Below are 27,232 nucleotides of genomic sequence, written 5' to 3' on the forward strand. Positions count from 1 at the left end.
TTTGAAAGTATTGGATATAAAAGCTCTGCAAGTGCTGATACTGAACCTCAGCAAAGAGAATAGGAAACGCTGAATGCACTGAACTCGAAGTCATTCTGCCATCGAGCAGGGAAATAACTTAGCAAAGCCAGATTAAATCTCTCAATAAAAGGACAATTTCATATACATGCCTTCCCATTTTCTGATAGCTAACTGTATAATAAAAACCATTCAAGTGATGCCACAGTACACTATTTTCAGGATTATTCTGAGCTTCCCTTAAATTTTTTTTCTTTTGTTGCATGAAATTAAATTTATTGCCGAGATATTAAAATAACTCTTGGTGTCCTCCGGGGTCAGTCCTCCTTGATAAGAACTTATTTTGCTTTCTCAGACTATCTCCGGTTCCAGTGTCCTGTGGATGGTGCCGGGGCCATTGTAGTTTAATTAGCTGACTGTGATACCAGTCTGTTAGATGCCTTTCCTCGGCTCACATGTTCCACATCGTATTATTGTCCGTGAACCTGATCTCATTTAAAGTTTAGCCCCTTCCATACGGCAGTCACTCTTGCTTGATTCACTTTAGCCACATCTTCCAGATGGATCCTGAGTTAGAAAGAATCAGAGACTTTTCGTTTTCCCCCACGGCACGTGTGTGTCAGTGCTAAGTGGGCGGGTGTGGCCTTGGCTGCCGGGGCTGGAGAAGCAAACAGGAGTGGCCTGTGGACCGCCAGTGTCACGTAGGCTCTAAAGTCATTGGCTCTAGAAGCAGCTTCTCATTTTAAATCCACTTGCTTGATGCAGAACTGGATTCCTCTCCTCTTTTAGGTAATCACAGACCTGGAGGAGCAGCTAAACCAGCTGACCGAGGACAACGCTGAGCTCAACAACCAAAATTTCTACTTGTCCAAACAACTCGACGAGGCTTCTGGTGCCAACGATGAGATAGTACAGCTACGAAGCGAAGTGGACCATCTCCGCCGCGAGATTACGGAGAGAGAGATGCAGCTCACCAGCCAGAAGCAAGTGAGGACAGTAAATAGTGTCAGAGATCCCTGAAACCCTTTGATCCCTTTACATTTTGTTTATTTTTTTAAACTTTTATTCAGTTTTGAGAGACAGAGCGCGAGCAGGGGAGGGGCAGAGAGAGGGAGACACAGAATCCAAAGCAGGCTCCGGGCTCTGAGCTGTCAGCACAGAGCACAACGCGGGGCTCGAACTCACGAACCGTGAGATCATGACCTGAGCTGACGTCGGCCGATTAACCGACTGAGCCACCCAGGCACCCTGATCCCTTTAGAATTTAGAGCAGGCACCTGGTACACCTCTCCCAACGGATCTAAGACTGAGCCTTGTCCATTAGATGAGGGCTCTTTTTCATAGTCATGTCTATGTTTTGAGGGCTTGGGGGGTTTGGAAATGTGGCTTTTAAAAGTGGGTCGTTCTTCTTAATTTTGATTAAAAAAAAAGTAAAAGCAAAATAAAATGTTTTGGGACACCAGTGTGAGCCACATGACTTTTATTTTTTAAAGATTTTTTGGGGGGGGGGAGGGGGGCGGAGATACAGGGAGAGAGAGAGAGAGAGAGAGAGAGAGAGAGAGAAAGAGAAAGAGAATCTTAAGTAGGCTCCATGCTCAGTGCAGAGCCCGACATGGGACTCGATTCCCACGACCCCACTGGGATCGTGACCTGAAGCCTCCCAGGTGCCCTGGACCACTTGGAAGTGTGGTCTCTTCCCTCTGGCTTGCTTTGGGTTCTGCCGTTAACATCGTGGCAGAAATGGCCCTTTATCCATTCTTGTCCCCTTGGTTTGTAGAAGAAAAAGATAAACTGTATTTTCAGACTATAGTTAGAAACTTGTGCTTTTTCTGACACTGATCCAACAAAAGTAACATCCAGGAAATCCTCATTTGATACAAGGCACAACTGAGTGGTACTGATTTGCAGACGATGGAGGCTCTGAAGACCACTTGCACGATGCTGGAAGAACAGGTCATGGACCTGGAGGCCCTAAACGACGAACTGCTGGAAAAAGAGCGTCAGTGGGAGGCGTGGAGGAGTGTCCTTGGTGACGAGAAGTCCCAGTTTGAGTGTCGGGTTCGAGAGTTACAGAGGATGCTGGACACCGAGAAGCAGAGCAGGTGGGACTTCCTGTTTGTAGAAAGCCAGTGACCGGCAGCTTCACCAGGACCACCTGAGCATTGCGAACAGGGTGCCCACCGGTCCCAGCTTGCTCAGGACCGAGCGAAGTTTCTAGGATACAAGACTTTCCGTGTTAAAGCTGGGAGACCCTTGGACAACCCAGGGTGGGTGGGTCATCCTAGTGGTAAGTATGGTCAGTGTCACTTGGATTCTGGGGTAGTAACTAGTAGCTGGTGTCCTTTTACTCTGTGTAGAGGCCTACAAGTCAGAGCAGGGCAAATATCTCAGTCCTCTCTTTGCAGAAACTTCTTCCTCAGGTTTGTTATCATTGTGACCACGTGGCAAGACTATGACCATTTTAATCCCGCTCATGTGTAAAGCTAGTCACCCATCTATACTAGGGTTACTCAGTCTTGGCACCATTGACCGTTTGGCCCAGATAATCTTTTGTTGTGGGGGCTGTCCTGCATGTTGTCGAATGGGAGCCTCATCCCTGGTTTTACCCACCACGTGCCAGTAGCAACCCCTTCCTCAAATTGTGACACCTAAAACGTCTCCAGACATTGTCCAGTGTCTCCCGAGGGGCAAAATCACCCTTGGCTGAGAATAGCTTCTCTACAAGAATAGTTAAACCTTTTTTTAAATGTTTACTTATTTTTGAGAAAGAGAGAGACTAAATGTGAGCAGGGGAGGGGCAGAGAGAGAGGGAGACACAGAATCCGAAGCAGGCTCCAGGCTCTGAGCTGTCAGCACAGAGCCCGAAGCGGGGCTCCAACCTACAGACCACAAGGTCATGATCTGAGCTGAAGTCGGATGCCCCACAGACTGAGCCACCCAGGTGCCCCTACAAGAATAATTTTTTTTGTTTTTTGGTAGGAAATATAATAATAAATAATAATAAATAATAATAATAATAATAATAATATGTTCAAACAGTATCTTTTCTCTGCCACTTTCGCTTCCATAGTCCCCTGGCATAGAATCCCCTTTCTGCTGGGGCTGTGATCCTGCAGGTCATATACTTCCTAGCCCTAGGGGGTGCCATCCACACTGAAGACATTGTAGATGTGAAGATTGCTTATGACAGTGGTACAGCTCTTGGCAGGAAAGTGTTTTGGTCTAACAAAATGGGCATATTATTACAGTTTACCAACAGATAGAAATAAATGGTCTTGAGGAATAGGTCCCATTTTCCAGTGTGCACAGAGGCACAGTGTGCTGGCTAGAGTTAGCCCCATGATGTCATGTCTGCACAACGGAATTGTGTCCGTCCTTCACTAGTGTCACCTTCCTCTGAAACTGACTTTCCTGGGACCCTCTGAACTCCTTAAGCAAGATACAGTAGGCATGGAAATGTCACTCATTTAGTTGGACTCCATCAGACTCATTTTGGTATTTTCCCACATTTACTGGACCGTACTAGATTCAACCAAATGTGTTGGATGTTTAATCTATGCCAAGTCAGTCAAACCAGAAAAGATTAGAAGCAAAAGATGAGACCCTTAAGTTTCAAGAGGCACTGGTAGAAATACTCAAGTTTTTCGACATCCTTCCTCTCAGGGTATTTGCTGCTGTGAGGGGCTGCTGGTTTAAGACCTCCTATTCTTGTTTACCCTGAGTCCTCATGGTACATTCTGGTTGCTTTCACGCAGACACCACCCCCGCCCCCGCCCCCCCCCCCCCTTACCTTCAAGTGAAGCTTTTATCGGAGCTGTTTCTAGAGTCCCTCAGAGATAATTTTGAGGGTCGGGAGCTGGCTTCAGCATCAGGAAACACACAACTACTCATGGAAGGTATAATTACAGGCTGGGCTCAGAAAGACATTTCATGTATACTTTCGGGGGCACTTGTGAAAGATCTTGGCTTTTCCTGCCCCCCCTTCCCCATTTTGATGTTACATGGGATACAGAGGTGAGTGAAGAGAATTCTTAATTCTTGTCCTCAAGAGGCAAGTTTCGCAGAGAAGATGAATTATGCATTCAGATGTTTACCACCTCAAAATAGAGAGCAGGGCGTTCCAGGAGAGCAGTGTGCTTATGCTCTGGAATACAGAGCAAGGAGAACTTCCTTGCAACAGGAGTAATTGAGCAAGGTTTTATGGAGGACATGGCCTTTTGAGTTTAATCCTTGAAGGCTGAGTAAGATTTGGGTTTGCAGGGGAGGGGAGGAGAGTGCTGGCCAGTGGAGGAGACTGTAGAAGCCCAGATATGGAAGTAGCAAAACACAAGACCTAAAATAGGGAAAGGCAGCAATTTTTCTAGTTTTCTTCTAGTTTTTCTATTCTCTAACCTTATTTACAGATATACTAATCATATTTGAGTTTCCCTAATAAGCACCCAAAACAATTAATTTACTGCATATGCTTTAAGGAGAGGAAATGTTTGCTCCATTGGGTCTCCCGTGGTCCTCTGCACCCTGGTCCTTCGGTGGGACCTCATTTCATTTCCAGTCCCATGGGAGGCTGTGCCAGTCTTGCTATCCTATCAGTCCAGTTGCTTTTGGAAAAATTTCCCCTTCAGCCTCCAAGTGAGTACTAACAGGAACTTTACCTATTAAGAGTATTTTTACCCAAGACCTAAAATGGGTCAAATCTTCGCTCTGTAAGCAGTGAGAAAGCAAGACAGAATTTGGAACTTGGAATCGGGATTAGGCATCTATCCAGCCTGCAGCCTGTTCGGTTGCTTATTGGGATTAGAGATGGGCCCCCTTCCTTTTTCTAGATGGTGATGGTGGAGCTTAGTGATGGTGGGGCTTCTGAAACAGGCCTGTGCTTTTCCGGCAGGGCGAGGGCCGATCAGCGGATCACTGAGTCCCGCCAGGTGGTGGAGCTGGCGGTGAAGGAGCACAAGGCTGAGATTCTCGCTCTGCAGCAGGCCCTCAAAGAGCAGAAGCTGAAAGCCGAGAGCCTCTCTGACAAGGTCAGTGCCCATCCCTTTCCTTTTAGGAGAAAGATTTCATCTCCATCTTTTAGAAGGTGTGCTCGACACAAATTCAGGTGCAGTCCGTGGTCCACATATTTCACTAACATAAATTCACTCAGTCCTGTAAAGCCTTGGGGTTATGGTCCACCATTGGACATCCTTGGTTGGCGATAGCTTGGGAGGTGTGGCGGGGACTGGGGTGTCACAGTCGGCCAGTGACTTCTTTAACATCTGCCTGTCTGGGCCCCCTGAGGTCCAGATTTTGATCTGGGCACACAGCTCTTGTTTTCTGGCAACTGGTTTCTGGATTTAAGTTGTGGATTGATTGCTGGATTTAATGTCAAGCATCGGAAAGTGCTCAGTGACAAGAACGAATGCTCCTTCCATTGTTGCGGTAACAGGCAGCTGGGCCTTTCTGTGCTCCGAGTCCAGGGACACGATAGGCTCTGACGGCCACACTGGCACACAGTATTTCACACTGGAAATACACATGTCCTGTCCATTTAGCACGCCATATTAATGTTCACCGAGTGAGGTACCAGTGTTCTGGAGATTTATCTAAGTCTTGAAACAGATTTTGAATAGATGCCCCAATGTTACAGATAACAAAAGTGACGATCAAAGAGATTTCATGTATATACCCAGGCTCTCACATGTGCGCTTTCTCTGTCTCTCTGTCTCTCTCTCTCTCTCTCTCTCTCTCTCTCTCTCTGTCACACACACACACACACTCAAAGCAGTAATCTAAAATTTGTATTCTGTATAACTCTTTGTTATTTTGTGATTATAAAAATAACCATTCGAGGTCATTGTGGCAGATCTAGAAACCATAGAAAAGTAAAGGAGAAAATGACTGGCAATAGAACCACTGTTCGTTCTATTGGTGAATTTATTTGTGGCTTTTCCTTTGCATAATATGTTTATGCATACATATGTTTTTACAAATTTAGATTCTTACTATGTAAGCAGCTTTGCATCTTTTTTTAAAAAAAACCAAACCTATAACTGGGGGCTTTCCCTGAGTTACTGAATGTTTTTGAACACGTAGTTCAAAAAAACCCCTAAACAACAACACAGAGGTACCTTTTTTTTTTTAATTTGTTTTTTCACTTACATCCAAGTTTAGCATATAGTAAAAAATGATTTCAGGAGTAGATTCCTTAGAGACCCTTACCCATTTGCCCTCCCCCCCCCCCCCCCCGCCCCGCCACGATCCCTCCAACAACCCTCTGTTCTCCATATTTAAGAGTCTCTTATGTTTTGTCCCCCTCCCTGTTTTTATATTGTTTTTGCTTCCCTTCCCTTATATTCATCTGTTTTGTATCTTAAAATCCTCATATGAGTGAGGATGTCTTTCTCTGACTGATTTTGCTTAGCATAATACCCTCTTAGTTCCACCCACATAGTTGCAAATGGAAAGATTTCATTCTTTTTTATTGTTGAGTAATACTCCATTGTGTGTGTGTGTCTGTGTGTGTGTATGTGTATATATATATACCACATCTTCTTTATCCATTCATCCATCGATGGACATTTGGGCTCCTTCCATACTTTGGCAACTGTTGATAGTGCTGCTATAAACATGGGGGTGCATGTGTCCCTTTGAAACAGCACACCTGTATCCATTGGATAAATACCTAGTAGTGCAATTGCTGGGATGTAGGGTAGTTCTATTTTTAATTTTTGAGGAACCTCCATACTGTTTTCCGGAGTGGCTGCACCAGCTTGCATTCCCACCAACAATGCAAAAGAGATCCTCTTTCTCTGCATCCTTGCCAACATCTGTTGTTGCCTGAGTTGTTAATGTTAGCCACTCTGACAGGTGTGAGGTGCTATCTCATTGTTGTTTTGATTTGTATTTCCCTGATGATGAGTGATGGGCATTTTTTCATGTGTCAGTTGGCCATCTGGATGTCTTCTTTGGAGAAGTGTCTATTGATGTCTTTTGCCCATTTCTTCACTGGACTTTGTTTTTTGGGTGTTGAGTTTGATAAGTTCTTTATAGATTTTGGATACTAACCCTTTATCTGATATGTCGTTTGCAAATATCTTCTCCCATTCTGTCAGTCACCTTTTAGTTTTGCTGATTGTTTCCTTCACTGTGCAGAAGTTTTTTATTTTGATGAGGTACAAAGAGTTCATTTTGCTTTTGTTTCCCTTACCTCTGGAGACGTGTTGAGTAAGAAGTTGCTGCGATCAAGGTCAAAGAGGTTTTGCCTGCTTTCTCCTCTAGGATTTTGATGGCTTCCTGTCTTATGTTTAGCTCTTTCATCCATTTTGAGTTTAATTTTTGTGTCTGGTGTGAGAAATGGTCCAGGTTCATTCTTCTGCATGTCGCTGTCCAGTTTTCCCAGCACCACCTGCTGAAGAGACTGCCTTTATTCCATTGGCTATTCTTTCCTGCTTTGTCAAAGAGTAGTTGGCCATATGTTTGTGGGTCCATTTCTGGGTTCTGTATTCTGTTCCATTGATCTGAGTGTCTGTTCTTGTGCCAGTACCATACTGTCTTGATGATTACAGCTTTGTAGTATAGCTTGAAGTCTGGGATTGTGATGCCTCCTGCTTTGGTTTTCTTCAAGATTGCTCTGGTTATTCGGGGTCTTTTCTGGTTCCACACAGGTTTTAGGATTGTTTGTTCTAGCTCTGTGAAGAATGCTGGTGTTATTTTGATAGGGGTTGCATTGAATATGTAGATTGCTTTGGGTAGTATCAACATTTTAACAATATTTGTTCTTCCTGTCCAGGAGCATGGAATCTTTTTTCATTTTTTTGTGCCTTCTTCAATTTCTTTCATAAGCTTTCTATAGTTTTCAGTGTATAGATTTTTCGACAAAGATACCTTTTTAAATCATTCCACTTGTGTGGGAACTTTGAGCTTCTTTCAGCTTTTTGCCATTATACATAACACTATAATGAACATAAACTTTGTGGATATCCATGATTATTTTCTTATAGAAATAAAATTTCATAGAAATAAAATGATTGGATTCAAGGCTAGAGCTTGCCCCTCAGGAACACTCTGGAGTTCTTCAATACTGGCTTACTTTTTTTTTTTAACCCGTGAGGAAACAAAATGTAGTATTTAGCGGTAAATGAAACTTTTTGTGTTTAACTTGAATATTTTTTTCTATTTTACTGTTCCTAGAAGACTCTGTAGCAAAGTTCACCCATCCTTTATGACCCCAGACATTGATATGATCCTTTCTTTTATTATTAAAAAAAAAATTTTTTAATGTTATTTACTTTTGAGAGAGAGAGAGAGACAGAGACTGTGAGTGCGGGAGGGGCAGAGAGAGAGAGGGAGACACAGAATCTGAAGCAGGCTCAAGGCTCCGAGCTGTTAGCACAGAGCCTGATGCAGGGCTCGAACTCATGAACCGTGAGATCATGACCTGAGCCAAAGTTGTATGCCTAACTGACTGAGCCACCCAGATGCCCCAATACAATCTTTTCTTTTTTTTTATTTTTTTATTTTTTTAATGTTTATTCATTTTTGAGACACAGAGAGAGACAGAGCATGAGCAGGGAAGGGGCAGAGAGAGAGGGAGACACAGAAGCAGAAGCAGGCTCCAGGCTCTGAGCTGTCAGCACAGAGCCTGGCGCACGGCTCGAATTCACGAACTGCGAGATCATGACCTGAGCCGAAGTCGGATGCTCAACCGACTGAGCCACCCAGGCGCCCCAATACAGTCTTTTCTTGATGACTGTAATTCAGGAAGAATAATTCTTCTGCATACCTCTCTTACTGAAAATATCATGTGACAAAGCAGTCATTGTGTCTAGGTCTAGTTATGGTCAGTCTCCCACTTTGTGACTTTTTTTAGGATTCTTGAGAGACTTTGTCCATTCTTTCATCACAAGAGCCCAATATGATGCTGTGCAATAGTAAGTATTCAGCATTTGATAGTTTAACTAAATTCAGCCAAGGTGATCATCCTTGTCCTCGAACTTGTCATAGTTATTTATGCATCCCTTAGCAATAATCCCATCCCTGTACAAGGCTTATCTGCAACATGGACCTTTGTGATACTATACTTTTAGAAAACAACATTTATATTCTGATCTTCAGAACTTGATTCTTTACATGTGAAACTTTATGGAAATCTTCAAAAGTCATTAGCATCTAGCATTTCTAAATATGATCTCATGGCCAATTTTTCCAAATGCCCAGCTCAATGATCTGGAGAAGAAACATGCCATGCTTGAAATGAACGCCCGAAGTTTACAGCAGAAACTGGAGACTGAACGGGAGCTCAAACAAAGGCTTCTGGAAGAGGTGAGTGTGAAACACCTGGGAAATGGAGCCAGGTGGACTTTTGAAGATGAAAATTTGTTGTGTTTAGATGGTCAGATCCATATTAGATGTTCAATCTCTGAAGTTGGAATTTTCAAGGAGAAGTAAGGTGGTCACTTAATACCTTTTTGAAGGTATTTAACAGGCTCAAAGAATGTGTCACAAAGGCTAGACGGTCTTTGTCACTTGTGTCCTCCCACATAGTGCTTAATAGAACATAGAGCACAGAAGAGTATGTGCCCAATGGAAGCTTATTAAATATACAGGTGACTGAATATTGAGTTAAATTGTTCTTTTAGAGTTAATATCTAAAGTATATTAAGTTTTCAGGCTGGTAGAACATCCATGCAGATTAGCTTCATGCACAGGGCAGAGACTTGACCAGATTGTGTTGAGTGCCAAATTTCATGAAGACTTTTGAACATTCATTTAACTCCATTAAAAAAAAAAAAATTTATGTCCTGCCTTTGAGACCTAGAATGAAAAGCTCAAATTGATCTTCTGAACCCATCCCTTACGTTATTTCCTGGACCTTTTAACAGAATTCTGAAAATGTCTATTTAAGTTGCTGACGATGTCCTGATCCCAACCAAAGCCCTATATGTTGGATCACTGACGACTCTGTTTTGTTCATTAGAATTGACCAACCAGGACATACATGCTTTGTAAAGATATTTAATGAGAAATGAGATTCCAAGATGGTTTTGTTTAACCCATAGTGAGCCAGATAGTTCAGTTAACCAGATTACCTGTTCTCATTAGTTGAGGTTTTATTATAGACCTCTCAAGGGACTGTGCTGAGAGAAATAATATTGCTAAACTATCAACTTGGGAAAATGTGGTGAAAATTTTGCAGGTGAGAATAAAATACCTTACAGAATGATACTTTAAAAAACATGGGTGGGAGTTTGGGAGAGGTCTGGAGGCGGATGCTGGCAAGGGTTGCATAACAACGTGAATGTCCTTAGTGCCACTGAACTATACAGTTACAAATGGTTAAAATGGTAAATTTTATGTGTATTGTACCGCAATAAAGGTTTTTAAAATAAAATTAGTTATATCTCTATATATCCTGAGTGGAAGGCTCACCAAAGGCAGCATTAAGAACACTATAATACAAATTTAAAAATCTACCTGGTGGTCAAGTAGAGAATGATGGTCTTTTATCTGGAATGAATAGGCAATGTCCCTGCTTTAGGCATATGTTGGAAACAGAACAGAAATAATCAATGATCTCGCCTGTCCTATTTTCCTTCCGAGGAAGGAGAGCTGGCTCTGACAGCTCAATACTTTGGTCCAAGGTTACATGGTGAGTCAGTGACAAGGCTTGGAATAGCATTCCGGGATCCTGATTAAGTCCCCTCTTTCTCACTTGTAAACGACATGAGAACATTTCCAGCTTCCCAGTCTGTACCTCACAGATAGATTTCTGAGCACAGACATCTGGCTGACACTGAGTTTGAGGCAGATTTTACTGACACTTGAAACCATTATGAAACAAAGAATGATGTGGCTAGGATCCCTGGTCGTGGTGTGCACTTTGTAAGCATGTGACCAAGGGCTTAACCTAAGTTTGCTCTCTCTATATATACATACATATAATTATATATATAATTGTTTTAATGTAAATGCCTGGTTAATCCTCACTGCAATGAAAATATAAAACATTTTCATCATCTAAAAAAGTTCCTCATCCCCCTTCTAGTCCATACCTTCCGGGTCTGGCCCCAGGTACCCGGTGACTTGCTTTTTGTCACTATAGATAGTTTTTTTTGTTTTCGTTTTGTTTTTGTTTTTTTCCTAGAATCTCATAGAAGTGGAGTTATACTCTGTATACTCTTGTATCTGGATTCTTTAGTTTAGTTGAACATGCTTATGTGATTTATTGATGTTGACGAATGTATTAGCCGTTCATTGCTTTTTATTGCTAAGCTGTAATTCATTGTATGGGTATACCATCATTTATCCATTCACCTGTTAATGAACCTTTGAATAGTTGCCATTTTTTTAGTTATTATACATAAATCTATGAAAAATTGTGTCCAAGTCTTCGTGTGGCGGTTCTGACCCCATAACACTTAGTATTGTTTTGCCTTTCTAGTGCATATATTACAGTATCACATTGTGGTTTTAATTTACGTTTCTTTAATGAGTGATGATAAACATCATTCCATATATTTGTCATTCATATATCTTCTTTTGGGAAGTGTAAATTCAAGTCTTTTGGGTAGTTACTTCCAAGTAAAGTTGTTTTTTGTTTTTTTTTAATGGGAGAGAGAGTGAACACATATGCCTGCAGGGGAGAAGGGCAGAGAGAGAGAGAGAGACAGAGAGAATCTTAAGCAGGCTCCACATTTAGTGCAGAGCCTAGCACTGGGCTCTATCCCATGCCGCTGGATCACAACCTGAGCTGAAATCAAGAGTCAGAAGCTCTGGATCAACCAACTAAGCTGCCCAGATACTCCCCCACCCCCCGAGGAAAATTTTTAAAGAATTCTTGATAATAACCCTTTGCCAGATGTAAGGATGGTGAATCTTTCACCCACTCTATAGCTTGCCTTGTCTTTTCAAACAGTATCTTTCAAAGAGCAAATGCTCTTAATTTTGGGGAAGTTAAATTTATCAGTTTTTAAAATGGATTATGTTTTCTGTGTCCTATTTAAGAAAACTATGCTTCTGCTAGGAATTTACCCAAGGGATACAGGAGTGCTGATGCATAGGGGCACATGTACCCCCAATGTTTATAGCAGCACTTTAAACAATAGCCAAATTATGGAAAGAGCCTAAATGTCCATCAACTGATGAATGGATAAAGGAGATGTGGTTTATATATACAATGGAATACTACTTGGCAATGAGAAAGAATGAAATCTGGCCATTTGCAGCAACGTGGATGGAACTGGAGGGTATTGTGTTAAGTGAAATAAGTCAGTCAGAGAAAGATACCGTATGTTTTAACTCATATGTGGATCTTGAGAAACTTAACAGAAGACCATGGGGGAGGGGAAGGGGAAAAGAAAAAGTTACAGAGAGGGAGGGAGGCAAACCATAAGAGGCTCTTGGATACTGAGAACAAACTGAGGGTTGATGGGGTGGGGGGGGGGTGGGGGGAAAGTGGGTTTTGGGTTTTGAGGAGGGCACCTGTTGGGATGGGCTTTGGTTTTGTATGGAAACCCCTTTGACAATAAATTTTTTTCTAAAAAAAAGAAAATTATGCTTATCCTAAAGTCAAAGATAGTATTTTCTGTTTTCTCCTAGAAGTTTTCTAGTTTTAGCTTTTATTTGTAGGTCTAGGATGTCTTTCGAGTTAATTTTTACTTATGGCAGGAGAGCAGAGGTTCACTTTTTTCCATAGAGCTATTCTGTTACTCCAGTACCATCTGTTGAGAAGACTCTCTTTTCCTCACTACATTTTCTTGACACCTTTGTCAAAAAGCTATCTATGTGTCTAGATGTCATGTCTTGATTTCAAGATATGTTAAAACATGTCTTTTTTTTAATTTTTATTTGACGTTTTTATTTATTTTTGAGACAGAGACAAAGCATGAGCAGGGGAGGGGCAGAGAGAGAGGAAGACAGAATCTGAAGTAGGCTCCAGGCTCTGAGCTGTCAGCACAGAGCCCAATGCGGAGCTTGAACTCATGAGCTGTGAGATCATGACCTGAACTGAAGTTGTACGCTCAACTGACTGAGCCACCCAGGCGCTCCTAGCATGTCTTTTTTAAAATTGTGATATGTGTACTTTTTAATCCCCATCCCCTATTTCTCCCATCCCCTCAGTTACCTCCCCTCTAGTTACCATCAGTTTGTCTTCCATACTTAAATAGTCTGTTTCATGGTTTGTCTCTCTCTTTTTTGTCTTTGCCTGTTTGTCGTCTTCTTTTTTTATTTTTTTATTTTTCAACGTTTTTTATTTATTTTTGGGACAGAGAGAGACAGAGCATGAATGGGGGAGGGGCAGAGAGAGAGGGAGACACAGAATCGGAAACAGGCTCCAGGCTCTGAGCCATCAGCCCAGAGTCTGACGCGGGGCTCGAACTCACGGACCGCGAGATCGTGACCTGGCTGAAGTCGGACGCTTAACCGTGTTTGTCGTCTTCTTAAGTTAACCATATCCTCTTCATTAGGTATAGAGACTTGTAAGTGGGGCCAGAATCACAGTCTCAGGGTTGGAAAGAAGTTTTTTTTTTTGTTTGTTTGTGTTTTTTTTTGTTTTTTTTTAATGTCACAGAACCCAAATTTCCAGCCCTTGTTCCATTGTTCCCTTCATCCCTGGCCCTGGCAGACTTTGCTAATGGATCTTTCTCCCAGATATCCTCCTGGACCCAAAATGGCTTCAGAAACTTCTTTTGACATGACATTCAATAGCTACTATCAGGCTGTCAGAGGTAATGCCAGAGGTGAAAGTCCATTTGCTAATCCTGGTCAAATTAACCTCCTGTCCAAGGCAGAGAATCCCTTCCCCAACATTCCTCACTGGTGGGCCTGGTTGAACCTCTGCCTGAGTGCATGTGCCTTTGGACATCCTGACCCATTTTTTCAACAACTTTAATTCTTAGAAAGTTCTGTCTTATTTTGAACTAAAGCCTATAACTTCCAACCACTGGTTCTGTTTCATTGAAACATTTGAGTCTGGCATTTCCACCTAAAATAGGAGAGTAATACCAAATAATAATCAAATTACTTGATTAATAAAAAAAATAATGTTTAAATGTTTACATATTTTTGAGGGAGAGAGAGAGAGAGTACAAGCAGAGGAGGGGCAGAGAGAGAGGGAGAGAATCCCAAGCTGACTCTGTGCTGTCTGCCCAGAGCCCAACACAGGGCTTGAACTCCTGAACTGTGAGATCATGACCTGAGCTGAAATCAAGAGTTGGACACTTAACTGACTGAGCCACCCAGATGCCTCCAAAAAACTAATGTTTAAGTAGCAATTGCTATACGCCAAGTGCCCTTTTCATGCTTTGGCTCATACAGTCCTTGCGATAGTTCTAGGAGAGAGCTACGTTTATTATCTCTGTGACAGACAGTTAGATATCTGAGTAGCTCCCCCACGCCAGACCACCTTCTCTTACCTAATTGAAACATTTCAAGTCCCTCCAAGTTTGAGATGTTCTTTTCTGGTAGATTTATCTTTCCAAAGAGAGTTTCTAAAAGTCCACAGGGTATGAGCAACATGGGGTCCAGTGGGATATCTCCAGCTCCATTCTGGGCTCTGTAAGCCTCTGCCAGTTACCCTGGGCTCTTTGGATAGCTTTATCACACCACTGACACCCACTGACATGTGACATCGCCACCAACCGTTCTGTAAGCTTGCATTTTTTGAGTAAACATCTTTATATTCTGGCGTTTATCAGTCCGTGTTTTCAAAGAATACTGTCCTTTTGAACTTTTTCTCGTTGGTTTTGATCCATCCTTTCAACCACTGCGGTTGTTTGGTGCTCCGGTTCTGTGATCCAGCTCCCTCATGCACCCTCCCGGTCTCCTGTCACCTCGTGGCATTGTTGGACAGGTCCAACGCCCTGCATTCAGTCCAGCACTGACCCATGAATAGCCCCCATTTTCCTCTCTCTGGGAAGCAAGTAAATGGCTTTGAAAAACATTCCACTGAGCAACCTGTCACTCTTGTTTTTTATTATAGTAAATAAGCAGTCTGTTTCTTGGAAAGCTCACGGACAGTTGATGTGTTTATTCTAGAGAAATATTTTGGGCCTGGCTGTCACCAAACCAATTTTTGTCCCCGGCTCCTGTTTCTCTGCTTCCTGCGTAGTAATTAATGTTGTCCTAAAATAGTGGGAAGAAACTAAAGAGGGTAATTTGTGGAAATCACTTGCACTGTAAGGGACTCATAGTTCCCTTTAAGAGGTAATCTTAGCTGTCCCCCCGCGTCCCATCCCCCCTGCATTTTAGGGGTTCTGGTTTGATTCATAAATTCTAAGTTGGCACACAGGCCAGGTGATCTCTGGCTGCTGACAGTATCTCTTGCTTTATGAAGGACTGATGGGGGAGGCTGGTGGAGGAGGCTGGCACGGGGAAGGCAGATGGGGAAGTGAGGGGGAAGCCCAAACTGGGTGGAGGGAAGGAAAGAGGACAAAGGAGGGAGAGAGATTACGAGAATTCCTTGAACATCTGGGGTATGCCGGGCATGGTGGCACTGAGTATGTCACCCAGTCAGGGGAGGTGTTATACCCACTTTCAGATGAAGATGCCAGAGCTTCTAGAGGCAATATGAGCTTCCCCTGGTCCTGTGACTGATGCGTGTTAAAGTCAGCATTTGTGGTAGGGTCCCTAGCATTCCAAAGCCCAGGTTCGTTCCACCATGCCATGATGCCCCAAGGAACCCACTTCCCCTCAAGAGGAAGGGCCGGCGAGGAGGAGAGATGGAGAGAGAACCAAAACACAGGTGGAGGGAAGTAAAATGAGAGGGAGAGGGTCAGCTAGTTCTGAGTTTGTCCGTGGCCCTTGGCCTTCTGGGGCTGAGAGCGCAGAGATTTGCTGTCACCTGTTAGAAAATGCCCGTGGTGATGTTTACTGCTCTTTAGGAGCTCTCTGCTTGAGTCTGCAGAGAGTCTAGGCCACCAGGCATGGGGGTGTTCGGGCCAGCCACAGGGCGGTTGGATTGTCACCCAGGGGTCAGATGACATCAGGCAGTGTGTCATCAGGATACCTGCTCTTTCCTGCTTTTTTATAAACAGAAGAGTTTTAGGAAAGAGAGCCATAAAACCAGTATCTTTAGAGCCTGCCTTATTTTCTGGTTGACTTCCATTGTAAAAATTGGAGAGAGATTTTCAGCACAAAACTATTTCCAAAACACTAAATTGATTTTTTTCCCCCTTGGGTCTTATAGACTCTTGTGCTGAGTCTGGGATCTTCCTCTTCCTTCCTCCCCACACTGCAGAAGTATCTCCTGTGATTGTGGCTGTTTGTGTACTTGCTGGGGTCTCTCACCCTAACGAGGTGCTCCTCAAGTTAGAGCTGATATGATTCCCCTTTGTGCATCCACGCTGCCTAAACAAAGTGATTTCTCACAGTAGCAACTGAGATCTTAAGCCTAAGGGGGCACCTGGGTGACTCGGTTGGTGGAGCGCCCAACTTCGGCTCAGGTCATGATCTTGTGACTCATGAGTTTGAGCCCCGCGTGTGGCTTGCTGCTGTCAGCACAGAGCCCACTTTGGATCTTCTGTCCCCCTCTCTCTCTGCCCCTTCCTCACTTGCGTGCTCTCTCTCAAAAATAAACAGATCTTTAAAAAAAAAAAAAACCCAAAAAACCCCAAGGACAAATTGGAGCTTAGCTGTCATGGCAGTAATTCGCAGCATCTCAGAGGGCACCTCAGACGGGCCATATCGTACGTACCCAAATGTCCTTAATTGTAACTCTGACTGGGAAGGCAGACCACCAGCCTGGACTTCTTGTTACGGTGGGGATCCCGTGACTTGCTGGCCATCAGAGATTTCTGGGCAAATTCTTCTTATCGGTGCCATGCACCAATTTGGAACAGAAGACCGTCGGTAATTCTGGAAGGCGATGATTTCAAAAGCCAAATCTGGTGCCATGCCTGCAATTAGTTTGGCAACAAGCTAACAGTGGGGGACCAAGCTGTATTCTCCGTGGTACCGAGACTCTGTCTTGGCCTTCCTCCCCACTAGCAAGCCAAATTACAGCAGCAGATGGATCTGCAGAAGAATCACATCTTCCGTCTGACTCAAGGGCTGCAGGAAGCCCTAGACCGGGCTGATCTGCTGAAGACGGAAAGGAGCGATCTGGAGTACCAGCTGGAAAACATTCAGGTGAGAGCCAGCGGAGGGAATTGGCTTAAAGATTGTCTGCGGAGGCAAAGCGTGATGGCCAAAAGCCATCTGGGGAAACGGTCGCTATCTTTATATTGTATGTTATTGTGTGTTTCCCCCAATATTTCATTGGGAAACTTTCCAAACATTCAGAGATGTTGGAAAATTTCTATCATGATCATGCCCGAGATTCTAATATTAACCCCTGGCTCGTTTTACTTTTTCAACTACCTGTCCGTGTATCTTTCCTTTTGTTTGTTTGTTTGTTTTGGGCTGTAAGAATAGGACTCAGTGAGTAAATATTGGTGCAGTGTGGTTTGTGTTGAATGTTCATTTGCTACTATCCTAATGACTTTATTTTTTATTTGTTTAAAGTACCAAATTTGCAAGTATACTTCTTTCTAGGGCCAAGCTTATTTTTTTTGTTTTTATGAATTTTAGGTTCTCTATTCTCATGAAAAAGTGAAAATGGAAGGTACTATTTCTCAACAAACCAAACTCATTGATTTTCTGCAAGCCAAAATGGACCAGCCCGCTAAAAAGAAAAAGGTGGGTCCGAGTTTAGAAAAGTCGGGAGGTTTTCTCAGTCCTTATGATTCATGAAATACCGTTGTGAGAGATAATTACAGAAACATCCATGAAAACAAAATGCACATTTTTCTAGTTTTATGTTGGGTTGAAAATAGGTTTTGAGATCGTCAGAATAGTCCTTAAGGAAGGCATGCCATTATCAAGTCTGTAACAAACTACTTTGTGTTCGTAGCCTTTAAAATTATAGTGCCTGTCTCTGTTAAGGGAGTGATTTTTTTTTTCTCCCTCTCTTTTTTTTTTTTTTTTTTTTTTAATAAGCAGCTGGATTGGGAGGTGGGTGGTAATAGCAGAGAGAAAGGTTTCCAGAGAGGTCATTGTACAAGACTCCAGAGGGATTAGCAGGTCACAGGTACAGGGCTATAGAGATAGGTCATGTGTGTGGGATTCAGGAGAAAGAGAGAGTGGTTCTCAGTTCTGTAGTAGGATTCTCAGAGCACATATACGGAACTCCAGAAGAGACTGGAAATCATCTAGCCCGGTCCTTTTGACCGGCAGAGTCCTAGCAGGAGACTGGGACCCAGGGAGGTGAGGTGACACCACTCCACTCCAAGGGTGCTGCGCCATCCCTTTAGAAGGATAATAGACAAACAAATGAAAAACTTTGACCAAAAAGAAAAGGAAAGGGGGAAAAAAACCCACCCAGCTATGGACAGAGTTATACACAGATGCACCTATGCAGATTTTGGATCCACCCAAGACCTGCTTCCCTAAACCACCAGAGCCCTCTTAGGAGGTTTGGCCGGGTGTTCTTAGTCTGAACAGGTCTCTGAGGACCCTGCCGTTTCCTTCCCAAAGCATTCCCACCCTGGGGGAGCAGTGGCAGCCCCCAGTGACCTGGAACACCCGAGAAGGGGCTGGAGCGGGCAGTTGGCGCCCGTGTCCCCAGCGCTCTCTTTATGGTGAGGGCCGAGAACAGCCTCCTCCAGTGGTGGCCGCGGGGGAGGGACATTCTTGCATACCGCATGACTGTCTGTGCTTGTTATGCTTCTGATATTTAATCTTTTGTATTTTAGCAGCGGATTGTTTTCTGATTGTGTCATGTGATGTAGTCAGGGTGTTTCCATTTATTTTTGGTGGTTAATTTTTTTTTCAGCCACATGATTCCCTGTGTTTTCCTTTTTCCTTCCATGTCCAGTACACATTTTCATTTTTTCATTTGCTTTTTTTTTTTTTTTTTTTTTTTTTACTCCCTTTTTTTTAAACATTTTTTTTTTTTTTTTTTTTTTTTTTTTTTTTTTTTTTGAGTAAGCCCCTTGTTTTGACATCATTTTAGGATTCAAGTTTTTTGTCTCCTTTTTAAAAAATGCTCATCTCTGTGTGTCTCGTAACTAAGCGTCATGAGACAAATTCAAGGCAAGAGTGATTTCCGAACCATCCGTCCTGACTCCATCCTCCACTTCCATTTTTTGAGGGTAAAGACTCAGGAAATGGCTCTCCTCCTTGGGAATGCCGAAGGAAGGGGTGGTGGCCGTGCAAGCATCTTGAGCCCTCTTGTTGAAAATTTCCAAAACCCTATTTTTTTCCAGCCGGCTGGAACGGGCTGTGGTTCAGTCTCCCCTTTCCCCCTTCACATGCCATTTTTACTAAATCCGCTTACAGTGAGTATGCTCCTGGCTTTCATGGTCTGCTCCTCTTGAGTCAGAGTTCCTTCAGCTAAAGTGCCAGTTTCCAGGAGTTAGGAGATATCTCTGTTTCCATTGCTAGGGTTTATTTAGTCGACGGAAAGAGGACCCTGCTTTGCCCACACAGGTTCCTCTGCAGTACAATGAGCTGAAGGTGGCTCTGGAGAAGGAGAAAGCTCGCTGTGCAGAGCTAGAGGAAGCCCTTCAGAAGACCCGCATCGAGCTCCGGTCTGCCCGGGAGGAAGGTAGGGGCACTCTCTACGCCAAGTCTCTGGAAAAGGCAGAGAACCCACCTCAGGCACACGGGTTGTACTAGTTCAGCATCTGTGTTTCTGGCCCATAAGCTCTCAGTCCAGATGTCCCAAGTGTGAAAAATTCACAGCATCCTTGGTATTGCCCATTTGGCACGATGCGTGTCCTTTTGGTCTCGGGGGCTTGAAAGACCGCCCAGGGGCAGTCCGCTTGGTTTGGGCTTCTTGGTGACCCAGCTAACCAGAAGGCATCGGACTGGTCTCTTTCCAGCTGCCCACCGGAAGGCCACAGACCACCCGCACCCATCTACGCCAGCCACCGCGAGGCAGCAGATCGCCATGTCCGCCATCGTGCGGTCGCCCGAGCACCAGCCCAGTGCCATGAGCCTGCTCGCCCCGCCATCCAGCCGCAGAAAGGAGTCATCGACTCCAGAGGGTACGTTCCCAAGGGGCCCTTGGAGTTTGGTTGAAAGTGTTTTTAATCCACTAAGAAAATGCATACATACGGTAAAAGTGACAAGTAATAATACTAAGGGATAAAGAGTAAGAAGTGAGTCCCCTGTCCCCGATGTCAGTTCCCTTACCCAGGGACCACCACTGTATTCTTCCAGCAATAGTTCATGCATGTGAGAGCATATCATATTATTCATGTATCTTATATAATTATACTTAAAGAGTATGAGGAAATAGGCATATTTTCCTTAGCCCTTTTTTCTATTAAAATATCATAGCACACTAAGCTATACACTGCAAAACACCTTTCTTCTTTTACTTAAAATGTTATCTTAGAGTGTATATTAATAATACATATGGCTAGCGGTGCCTGGGTGGCTCAGTCGGGTAAGCGTCTGACTTCAGCTCAGGTCATGACCTCACGGTTTGTGGGTTTGAGCCCCATGTCGGGCTCTGTGCTGACAGGTTGGAGCCTGAGGTCTGCTTCAGATTCTGTGTCTCCCTTTCTCTCTGACCTTCCCCGCTTGCACTCTGCATCTCTCTCCCAAAAATAAACATTAAAAAAAAAATACCCAACTCCTAATAACCAGATAATGGAGATTTTAAGTTGATTCATCGAACTTGAGACACATCTGTGAGTGTTAAAATAGTTTCACACTCTGTAACCTGCTGTAATGGTTTTTTAACAGCTTTATGGAGATAAATTCACATGCCATACAATTCACTCATTTGAAGTGTATGATTGGATGTTTTTTTATTAAGTGCATTAAGGGTGTACAACCATCACTTTCTAATTTGGGGACATTTTTTGGCCTTAACCTTCCCTTCCCCACAAAACTCTGCACCCGTTAGCAGTCACTCCTCATTCTCCCCTCTGCCAGACCTCTGGCAGCACTAAGCTGAATAGATTTGCTGCTCTGGACATTTCATATAAATGAAATCATACCATATTTTTTGTGTCTGGCTTGTTTCACTGAGCATAATGCTTTGGAGACTCACCCGTCTTGTAGCATTAATTAGTACTTCACTTTGTTCTGGTTGAGTAATATTCTGTTGTATGGATAGCACATCTTGTTTATTAATCCATTGATAATCGTTTGGGTTGTTTCCATCTTTAGGCTATCCTAAATAACGTTGCTGTGAACATTGTATGTTGTGGCTCCATATGTTTTCGGCTTTCTTGGGTATATACCTAGGAATGGCATTGCTGGGTCACACCATTGCTGGGCAATCCTAATTTTAACTTTTCAAGGATCTGCCAAAACTGTCTTCCAGAGCGGCTGCACCACCTGACATTCCCACCATCAGTGTATGAGGATTCGGATTTCTCCACACCCTCACCTTGTTTTCCATGTGTCTGATTCTAGACCTCCTAGTGGGGTGTGAAGTGGTATCTCCTTGTGCTTTTGATTTGTGTTTTTCTTTCTTTCTTTAAAAAAATTTTTTTTCAACGTTTATTTATTTTTGGGACAGAGAGAGACAGAGCATGAACGGGGGAGGGGCAGAGAGAGAGGGAGACACAGAATCGGAAACAGGCTCCAGGCTCTGAGCCATCAGCCCAGAGCCCGACGCGGGGCTCGAACTCACGGACCGCGAGATCGTGACCTGGCTGAAGTCGGACACTTAACCGACTGCGCCACCCAGGCGCCCCTTCTTTCTTTCTTTTAAAAAAATTTTTTTTAATGTTTATTTCTGAGACAGAGCATGAGTGGGGGAGGGGCAGAGAGAGAGGGAGACACAGAATCTGAAGCAGGCTCCAGGCTCCCAGCTGTCAGCACAGAGCCCGACGCGTGGCTTGAACTCACAAACCGTGAGATCATGACCTGAACTGAAGTCGGTCGCTCAACTGACTGAGCCACCCAGGCGCCCCTCTTTCTTTTTCTTTTTCTTTTTTTCAAGTTTATTTATTTTGAGAGAGAGACAGCATAAGCAGGGGTAGTGGAGGGGGCGGGGGAAGGCAGAGAGAGAGAGAGAGAGAGACAGAGACACAGACACAGAATCCCAAGCAGGCTCCAGGCTCTGAGCTGTCAGCACAGAGGCTGACATGGGGCTCGAACTCACGCACTGTGAGATCATGACCTGATCCAAAGTCAGATGCTCAACTGACTGAACCACCCAGGCACCCCTGATTTGTGTTTTTCTAATGACCAATCATGTTGACCATCTTTTCATGTGCTTATTGATCATTTACTTATCTTCTAGTCAGATCCTTTGCCCATTTTAAAATTGGGTTGTCTTGTTTATTATTGAGTTGTAAGAGCTTTTTATATATTCTAGCTACAAGCCCCTTGTCAGAGAGATGATTTCTAAATATCCTTTCCCATTCTGTGGGTTGTCTTTTTACTTTCTAGACGGTATCATTTGCAGCACCTAATGAATTTTTAAACATTTTCCTTCAGAATTCAGTCGGCGTCTTAAGGAGCGCATGCACCACAATATTCCTCACCGATTTAACGTAGGATTGAACATGCGAGCCACAAAGTGCGCTGTGTGTCTGGATACTGTGCACTTTGGGCGCCAGGCATCCAAATGTCTTGGTAAGAGAAGCAGTGGTGCATTTGCCGTGGGCACCTGCATGTCTCCCCCTAAAGAAATCCATCTGATGGGTGTGGGTTTTTTCCTTTAAAAATGTTTTACCATATAGCGCATTCATTTTGAAGCTTTTCATTCCAGTGGGAGGACGCTACTTTTCCCGTTGAAGGAGAGAGCTTATACATGTTTCCAGCTCACGTGTCCACCCCCCGTGTGCAAAATGCCTTGCACTTTGCTGATTTCCAGCCCTCCCGTTTTGCCAGGCTTCCCTTTCCCCACCTTTAGGCTGGGTGCTGGCTCCAGCTGAACCTTGCCGGTGGGTCCTCTACACGCCTGTTTGTGGCGGCCTGGGGAGAAGCCAGGACAACTGGGTGGAGAGCACTTGGCTCTCATGTTTCCTCTCTCTGTAGGGAGGACCTGGCTCCTGCGAAAGCTTAGGGATTTACCTGGGTGATGGGGCCTGACCGATGGGCCCTGGCTGGGGCTTGGCTGGCAGAAAGAGGAATGGTCCAGGGTTCGACAAGGTGTTTTCAGGTTGTTAACTGCTTTTCCCCAGAATGTCAGGTGATGTGTCATCCCAAGTGCTCTACGTGCTTGCCAGCCACCTGTGGCCTGCCAGCCGAGTATGCCACGCACTTCACCGAGGCCTTCTGCCGTGACAAAATGAATTCCCCGGGTCTCCAGACCAAGGAGCCCAGCAGCGGCCTGCACCTGGAAGGGTGGATGAAAGTGCCCAGGTATTGTGACAGGGTGGCTTGGGCTGGGGCATGTGCCGGCGAAGATGCCACCCCAAAATATGCCACTTTGGAACCAGGATTATTTTGAGCCAAAGGCACTTGAGAAACAGCAGGTCTAAGAAGGCCCCTCTGACCTCCCCTTTCTCTTCCTGAAAGCAGGAGATAAATCTCCCGTGTAAGAGCACCCCTCCCTTTTCCAGGAGGAAAGAAATATTCTCACCAGAAGCAAGGAGGCAAGGCTTGTAGACAAAACTCTGCAGATAAGCCTTGTTAAAGTAACACCTTATCTTCCTTTAGCCTCCCCATACATTTTAGTTGCTTTTTCATAACCACTACTCTTTGTTCAAGCTAGTATACAAACACTAGGCCTATCTGCTTTTTGGGTCTTTATTTTCTTATGGAGATTTCCAGGTACACACACATAAAATAAAAAGCGTATGCTTATCTCTTGTTCGTCTGATACCAGTGGAATGCCTAGGCCAGCCACAGAACCCACAAGGGGAGAAGGAAGCTCTGCCTCCCCTGATACATGGATGGCACAGGCACTTCCATTCCTGAGGTTTCCTAGGGAAGCGTCGTGGCTAGGATTCCCCCTCCCTCCCTCCCTCCTGAGTCTAAACCTATGCTCTTATCCATCCCTATATCCCCAGGAATAACAAACGAGGACAGCAAGGCTGGGACAGGAAGTACATTGTCCTGGAGGGATCTAAAGTCCTCATTTATGACAGCGAAGCCAGAGAAGGTAAATTAAGAATTCAGGGGGAATTTCATTGCACGTGGTTGACCCAGGTCTCCCAGTCTTGGCGTGAAGGCTTTGTTTTTCCAACTGCGTTGCAAGCCTTCTACGATTTTCCATTTTTGAAAATTAAAAACCAAATGACTTCGCTAAAGGTTATTGGTACGATACTCACGTCTATAGGTCTCCCCTCTGAGGAACCTGCAGGGTGCTGCCCTGAAGATCCTACCTGCTAATACACCTTCAGAGAACTTCTGCCTCAGTCAACTAGCCCATAAATCCGCATCGTCAGCAGAAATTTGACTGTGCTACTCATCTGACACACTTTATTTTGTTTTTATCTTCCCTCTCCGCCTTCTCTGCACACCTTTTCCCCTCCTCCTTTGTTCTCGTGCGCCTCTCTTTCCACGCATACTCTGTCTCTCTTGCCTTGTCTCTCTCTCTCTCTGTTTCTTTCTTCCTCTCTTCTCCCCTCGTTCTTGTTCCTGTTCTTTTGGTTTTCTCTCTGCCCTTCCTCTTTGCACCAAGCTGGACAGAGGCCGGTGGAAGAATTTGAGCTGTGCCTTCCCGACGGGGATGTATCTATTCATGGCGCCGTTGGTGCTTCTGAGCTTGCAAATACAGCCAAAGCAGGTGAGCGGAAGCTGGAGAACCCACGGCAGGGGGTGGGGTGGAGTGGGGTGGGGAGGTGAGGGTGGGGGTGGGCACTGGGCTGGATGAATCAGCAGGGGGAGGAGGGGGTGCCCTCCTTGGCTCCCCCTTTTTAGTGGGGTCTAGGACTTGCATGCCTGGGCGATGTCTGACACCTCAGGGCCATCCCTCCCAAGAGTGAGAGGAATCCACAGCGGACCCCTGCTGTCTGTCCCATCCCCTAGATGTCCCCTACATACTGAAGATGGAGTCTCACCCACACACCACCTGCTGGCCCGGGAGAACGCTCTACTTGCTGGCTCCCAGCTTCCCTGACAAGCAGCGCTGGGTCACCGCCTTAGAGTCTGTGGTCGCAGGTGGGAGAGTTTCTAGGGAAAAAGCAGAAGCTGATGCTGTGAGTATGGAGGCAGGAGCTGGAGTCTGTCTTTGTAAAGTGGGCTGACTTGGGAACTGACCTGAGTGGTGGGGCCCCTCTTGCCGCCTCTCTGGGGGAGGGATGGCTGAGACTGTCATGACTGGGACTCTTGTGTCACTGAGATACAGGCTGTACGCGGTCTGTCTGGTGTCACACACCCTCCCCCGGCGGCCCTTTAGAATGAGGCAGTCAGTGCCGTTAGCCAGCTCTTGGGGCGGCGATTGATCTTGGTCACGGCAGCAAATGTACTCATATGGAAATCCTCTTTCTCGTTTACTCTGATGAGTTTATTTGCAAGCGCTTGGCTGTGGAGCAGCACAAAAGTCTGCCGACAGCCATGCCAACTTCGGGAAGGCTTTTCATAACCTTCTCGTACCTTCCACACGAACTGCTCTTCTGTAGGCAGGTTTGGAATCCTACTTACCCTTAAGATGTTGGAACTGTAGGTGTGCCTTGATTGGCATCACTCCTCCTGGAAACTTCCAGGATATAAACAGGGCTCCTTGCTCATTGGTGTTTTCTCCACCAAAGACCAAACGCTGGGCTCCTAGTAAGCACCTTCACAGTTCACAATGGTGAACTTCTTAACCATGAGCCTCCTTATCGGAGCTTTGCTCACCGGGTGGACCAGTGATTTGATGACTTATTTTGTGGTTACCTGTGTGAGACTGCTATTGAAATCCATGTTAATATGTGTACAATAGGGCCGTGACTGTATTTCCTACGAGCTTCTGCCTGCGTGGGTTCAGGTAAAGAGATTCAGAAGCTTGCTTCTTTGGTGCTGACACTGTGCTTTGTACTTTTGCTGCAGCCTAGAGGGGAAGGAGCCTTCCATGTGGCTTATTAACCCTTTGCAGGTGGAATCTCTTTAGCCTCAGCTTATTTCCTACCACAGAAAATCTCTCTACATCTATTTTATTTCTGCATCAAGCTGAGGCATTACTTTGATGCTAATTAACAACCACCCCAGAGATAAGCAGTAACATTCATGTTTTGCCTTCTGAGCTCAGATCAAAATAGGGGGCAAGCCAAGACCAAATGTGTGTTTCTGGCATTTTCACGAGTAACCTTCCTTCCTGGCACCAAACTTCTCTCTGTTCTTGCTTTTATCTCTCTGGATGGTTTGGTCATGAACAGTTCCATCTTACCATGTCCTTGTTTTTTTCTTTTCCTTTCTTTCCTTCTTTTTAAAATTTGTTCCAATACGAAAAGAAATTGCTTGGAAACTCCCTGCTGAAACTGGAAGGTGATGACCGTCTAGACATGAACTGCACACTGCCCTTCAGCGACCAGGTAGCACTGTTCTCTGGACACTGGCAGTAGCCACCCCCTGCAGTCAAGAAAGAAAGGGCTCTTCCTTGATGGGGTTGTCCCCGGGATGTGATCGTGCTTATGTTGTGCTTGTGACCTTCTCTCCTTGCAGGTGGTGTTGGTAGGCACTGAGGAAGGGCTCTACGCTCTGAATGTCTTGAAAAACTCCCTCACCCATGTCCCAGGAATCGGAGCAGTCTTCCAAATTTATATCATCAAGGACCTGGAGAAGCTACTCATGATAGCAGGTGGTAGGCCAAGGACATGGCGCTTTCTCTTCACTGTCGAGGGAAACTACCTGAAAGCCAGTGTCACGCTTGCAAAACACAAAGGCAGGCCCTCCTGCAGGCAGATGGGAGCAGAAGCGGCTCTTTCCCCCGTGTCCCTGCTGGTGCCCAAGCTGATGGCGCTCTCTGCCCAGATTCATTCCCCTGGTGGCCAGTGCAGTACAGTCTGACACCCCTAAAGAACACTTCACCATTCAGCCAGGGGAAGAGTAGGAGCCTCAGAGTCCTGGTAACATCAGACGCTTTGATGCCAGCGTCGTGGTGAGGTCAATGCCACCTTGAGCCATGGCCTTCTGAGAGCCTGCCTGTTAGCATGTTGCCTCTTATTTCTGTGTGACCCTCAGAAACACTTCATCTGTTCACTGGTTAACATTTTGCCATATTTTCTCTCTCTTCCTATACAAACGTACATGCGTGCGCGCACACACACTAACTTTTGAGCCGTCTGAGAGTCCCTTGCAGCTGTGACCCCAAATTCTTCACCGTATCACCTACGAACATGGGCATTGTCTCACATAACCA

General features: G+C 44.8%; 1 protein-coding gene across 15 annotated transcripts in view; it reads left to right on the forward strand.

Annotated features, from left to right (window-relative positions):
- Positions 1-27,232, forward strand: part of CIT (citron rho-interacting serine/threonine kinase) — a 164,661-nt gene that overhangs the window by 121,295 nt on the left and 16,134 nt on the right. For 8 of the 15 annotated variants that reach the window (XM_040443725.1, XM_040443733.1, XM_040443727.1 and 5 more), the window contains 16 exons: positions 808-1,005; positions 1,900-2,120; positions 4,904-5,039; positions 9,214-9,318; positions 16,984-17,124; positions 17,566-17,673; positions 19,420-19,582; positions 19,860-20,024; positions 22,441-22,578; positions 23,130-23,310; positions 23,961-24,052; positions 24,575-24,679; positions 24,922-25,091; positions 25,817-25,861; positions 26,325-26,405; positions 26,536-26,671. In XM_040443725.1, coding sequence (XP_040299659.1) covers positions 808-1,005; positions 1,900-2,120; positions 4,904-5,039; positions 9,214-9,318; positions 16,984-17,124; positions 17,566-17,673; positions 19,420-19,582; positions 19,860-20,024; positions 22,441-22,578; positions 23,130-23,310; positions 23,961-24,052; positions 24,575-24,679; positions 24,922-25,091; positions 25,817-25,861; positions 26,325-26,405; positions 26,536-26,671 — 2,185 coding nt within the window. The remainder of the gene's footprint in view (positions 1-807; positions 1,006-1,899; positions 2,121-4,903; positions 5,040-9,213; positions 9,319-16,983; positions 17,125-17,565; positions 17,674-19,419; positions 19,583-19,859; positions 20,025-22,440; positions 22,579-23,129; positions 23,311-23,960; positions 24,053-24,574; positions 24,680-24,921; positions 25,092-25,816; positions 25,862-26,324; positions 26,406-26,535; positions 26,672-27,232) is intronic. The other 7 variants (XM_040443731.1, XM_040443734.1, XM_040443732.1 and 4 more) reach the window with 5 other exon arrangements.

The sequence above is a fragment of the Herpailurus yagouaroundi genome, unplaced genomic scaffold (assembly GCF_014898765.1).
Source record: "Herpailurus yagouaroundi ecotype Mexico unplaced genomic scaffold, PumYag 191, whole genome shotgun sequence".
Taxonomy (NCBI): Eukaryota; Metazoa; Chordata; class Mammalia; order Carnivora; family Felidae; genus Herpailurus; species Herpailurus yagouaroundi.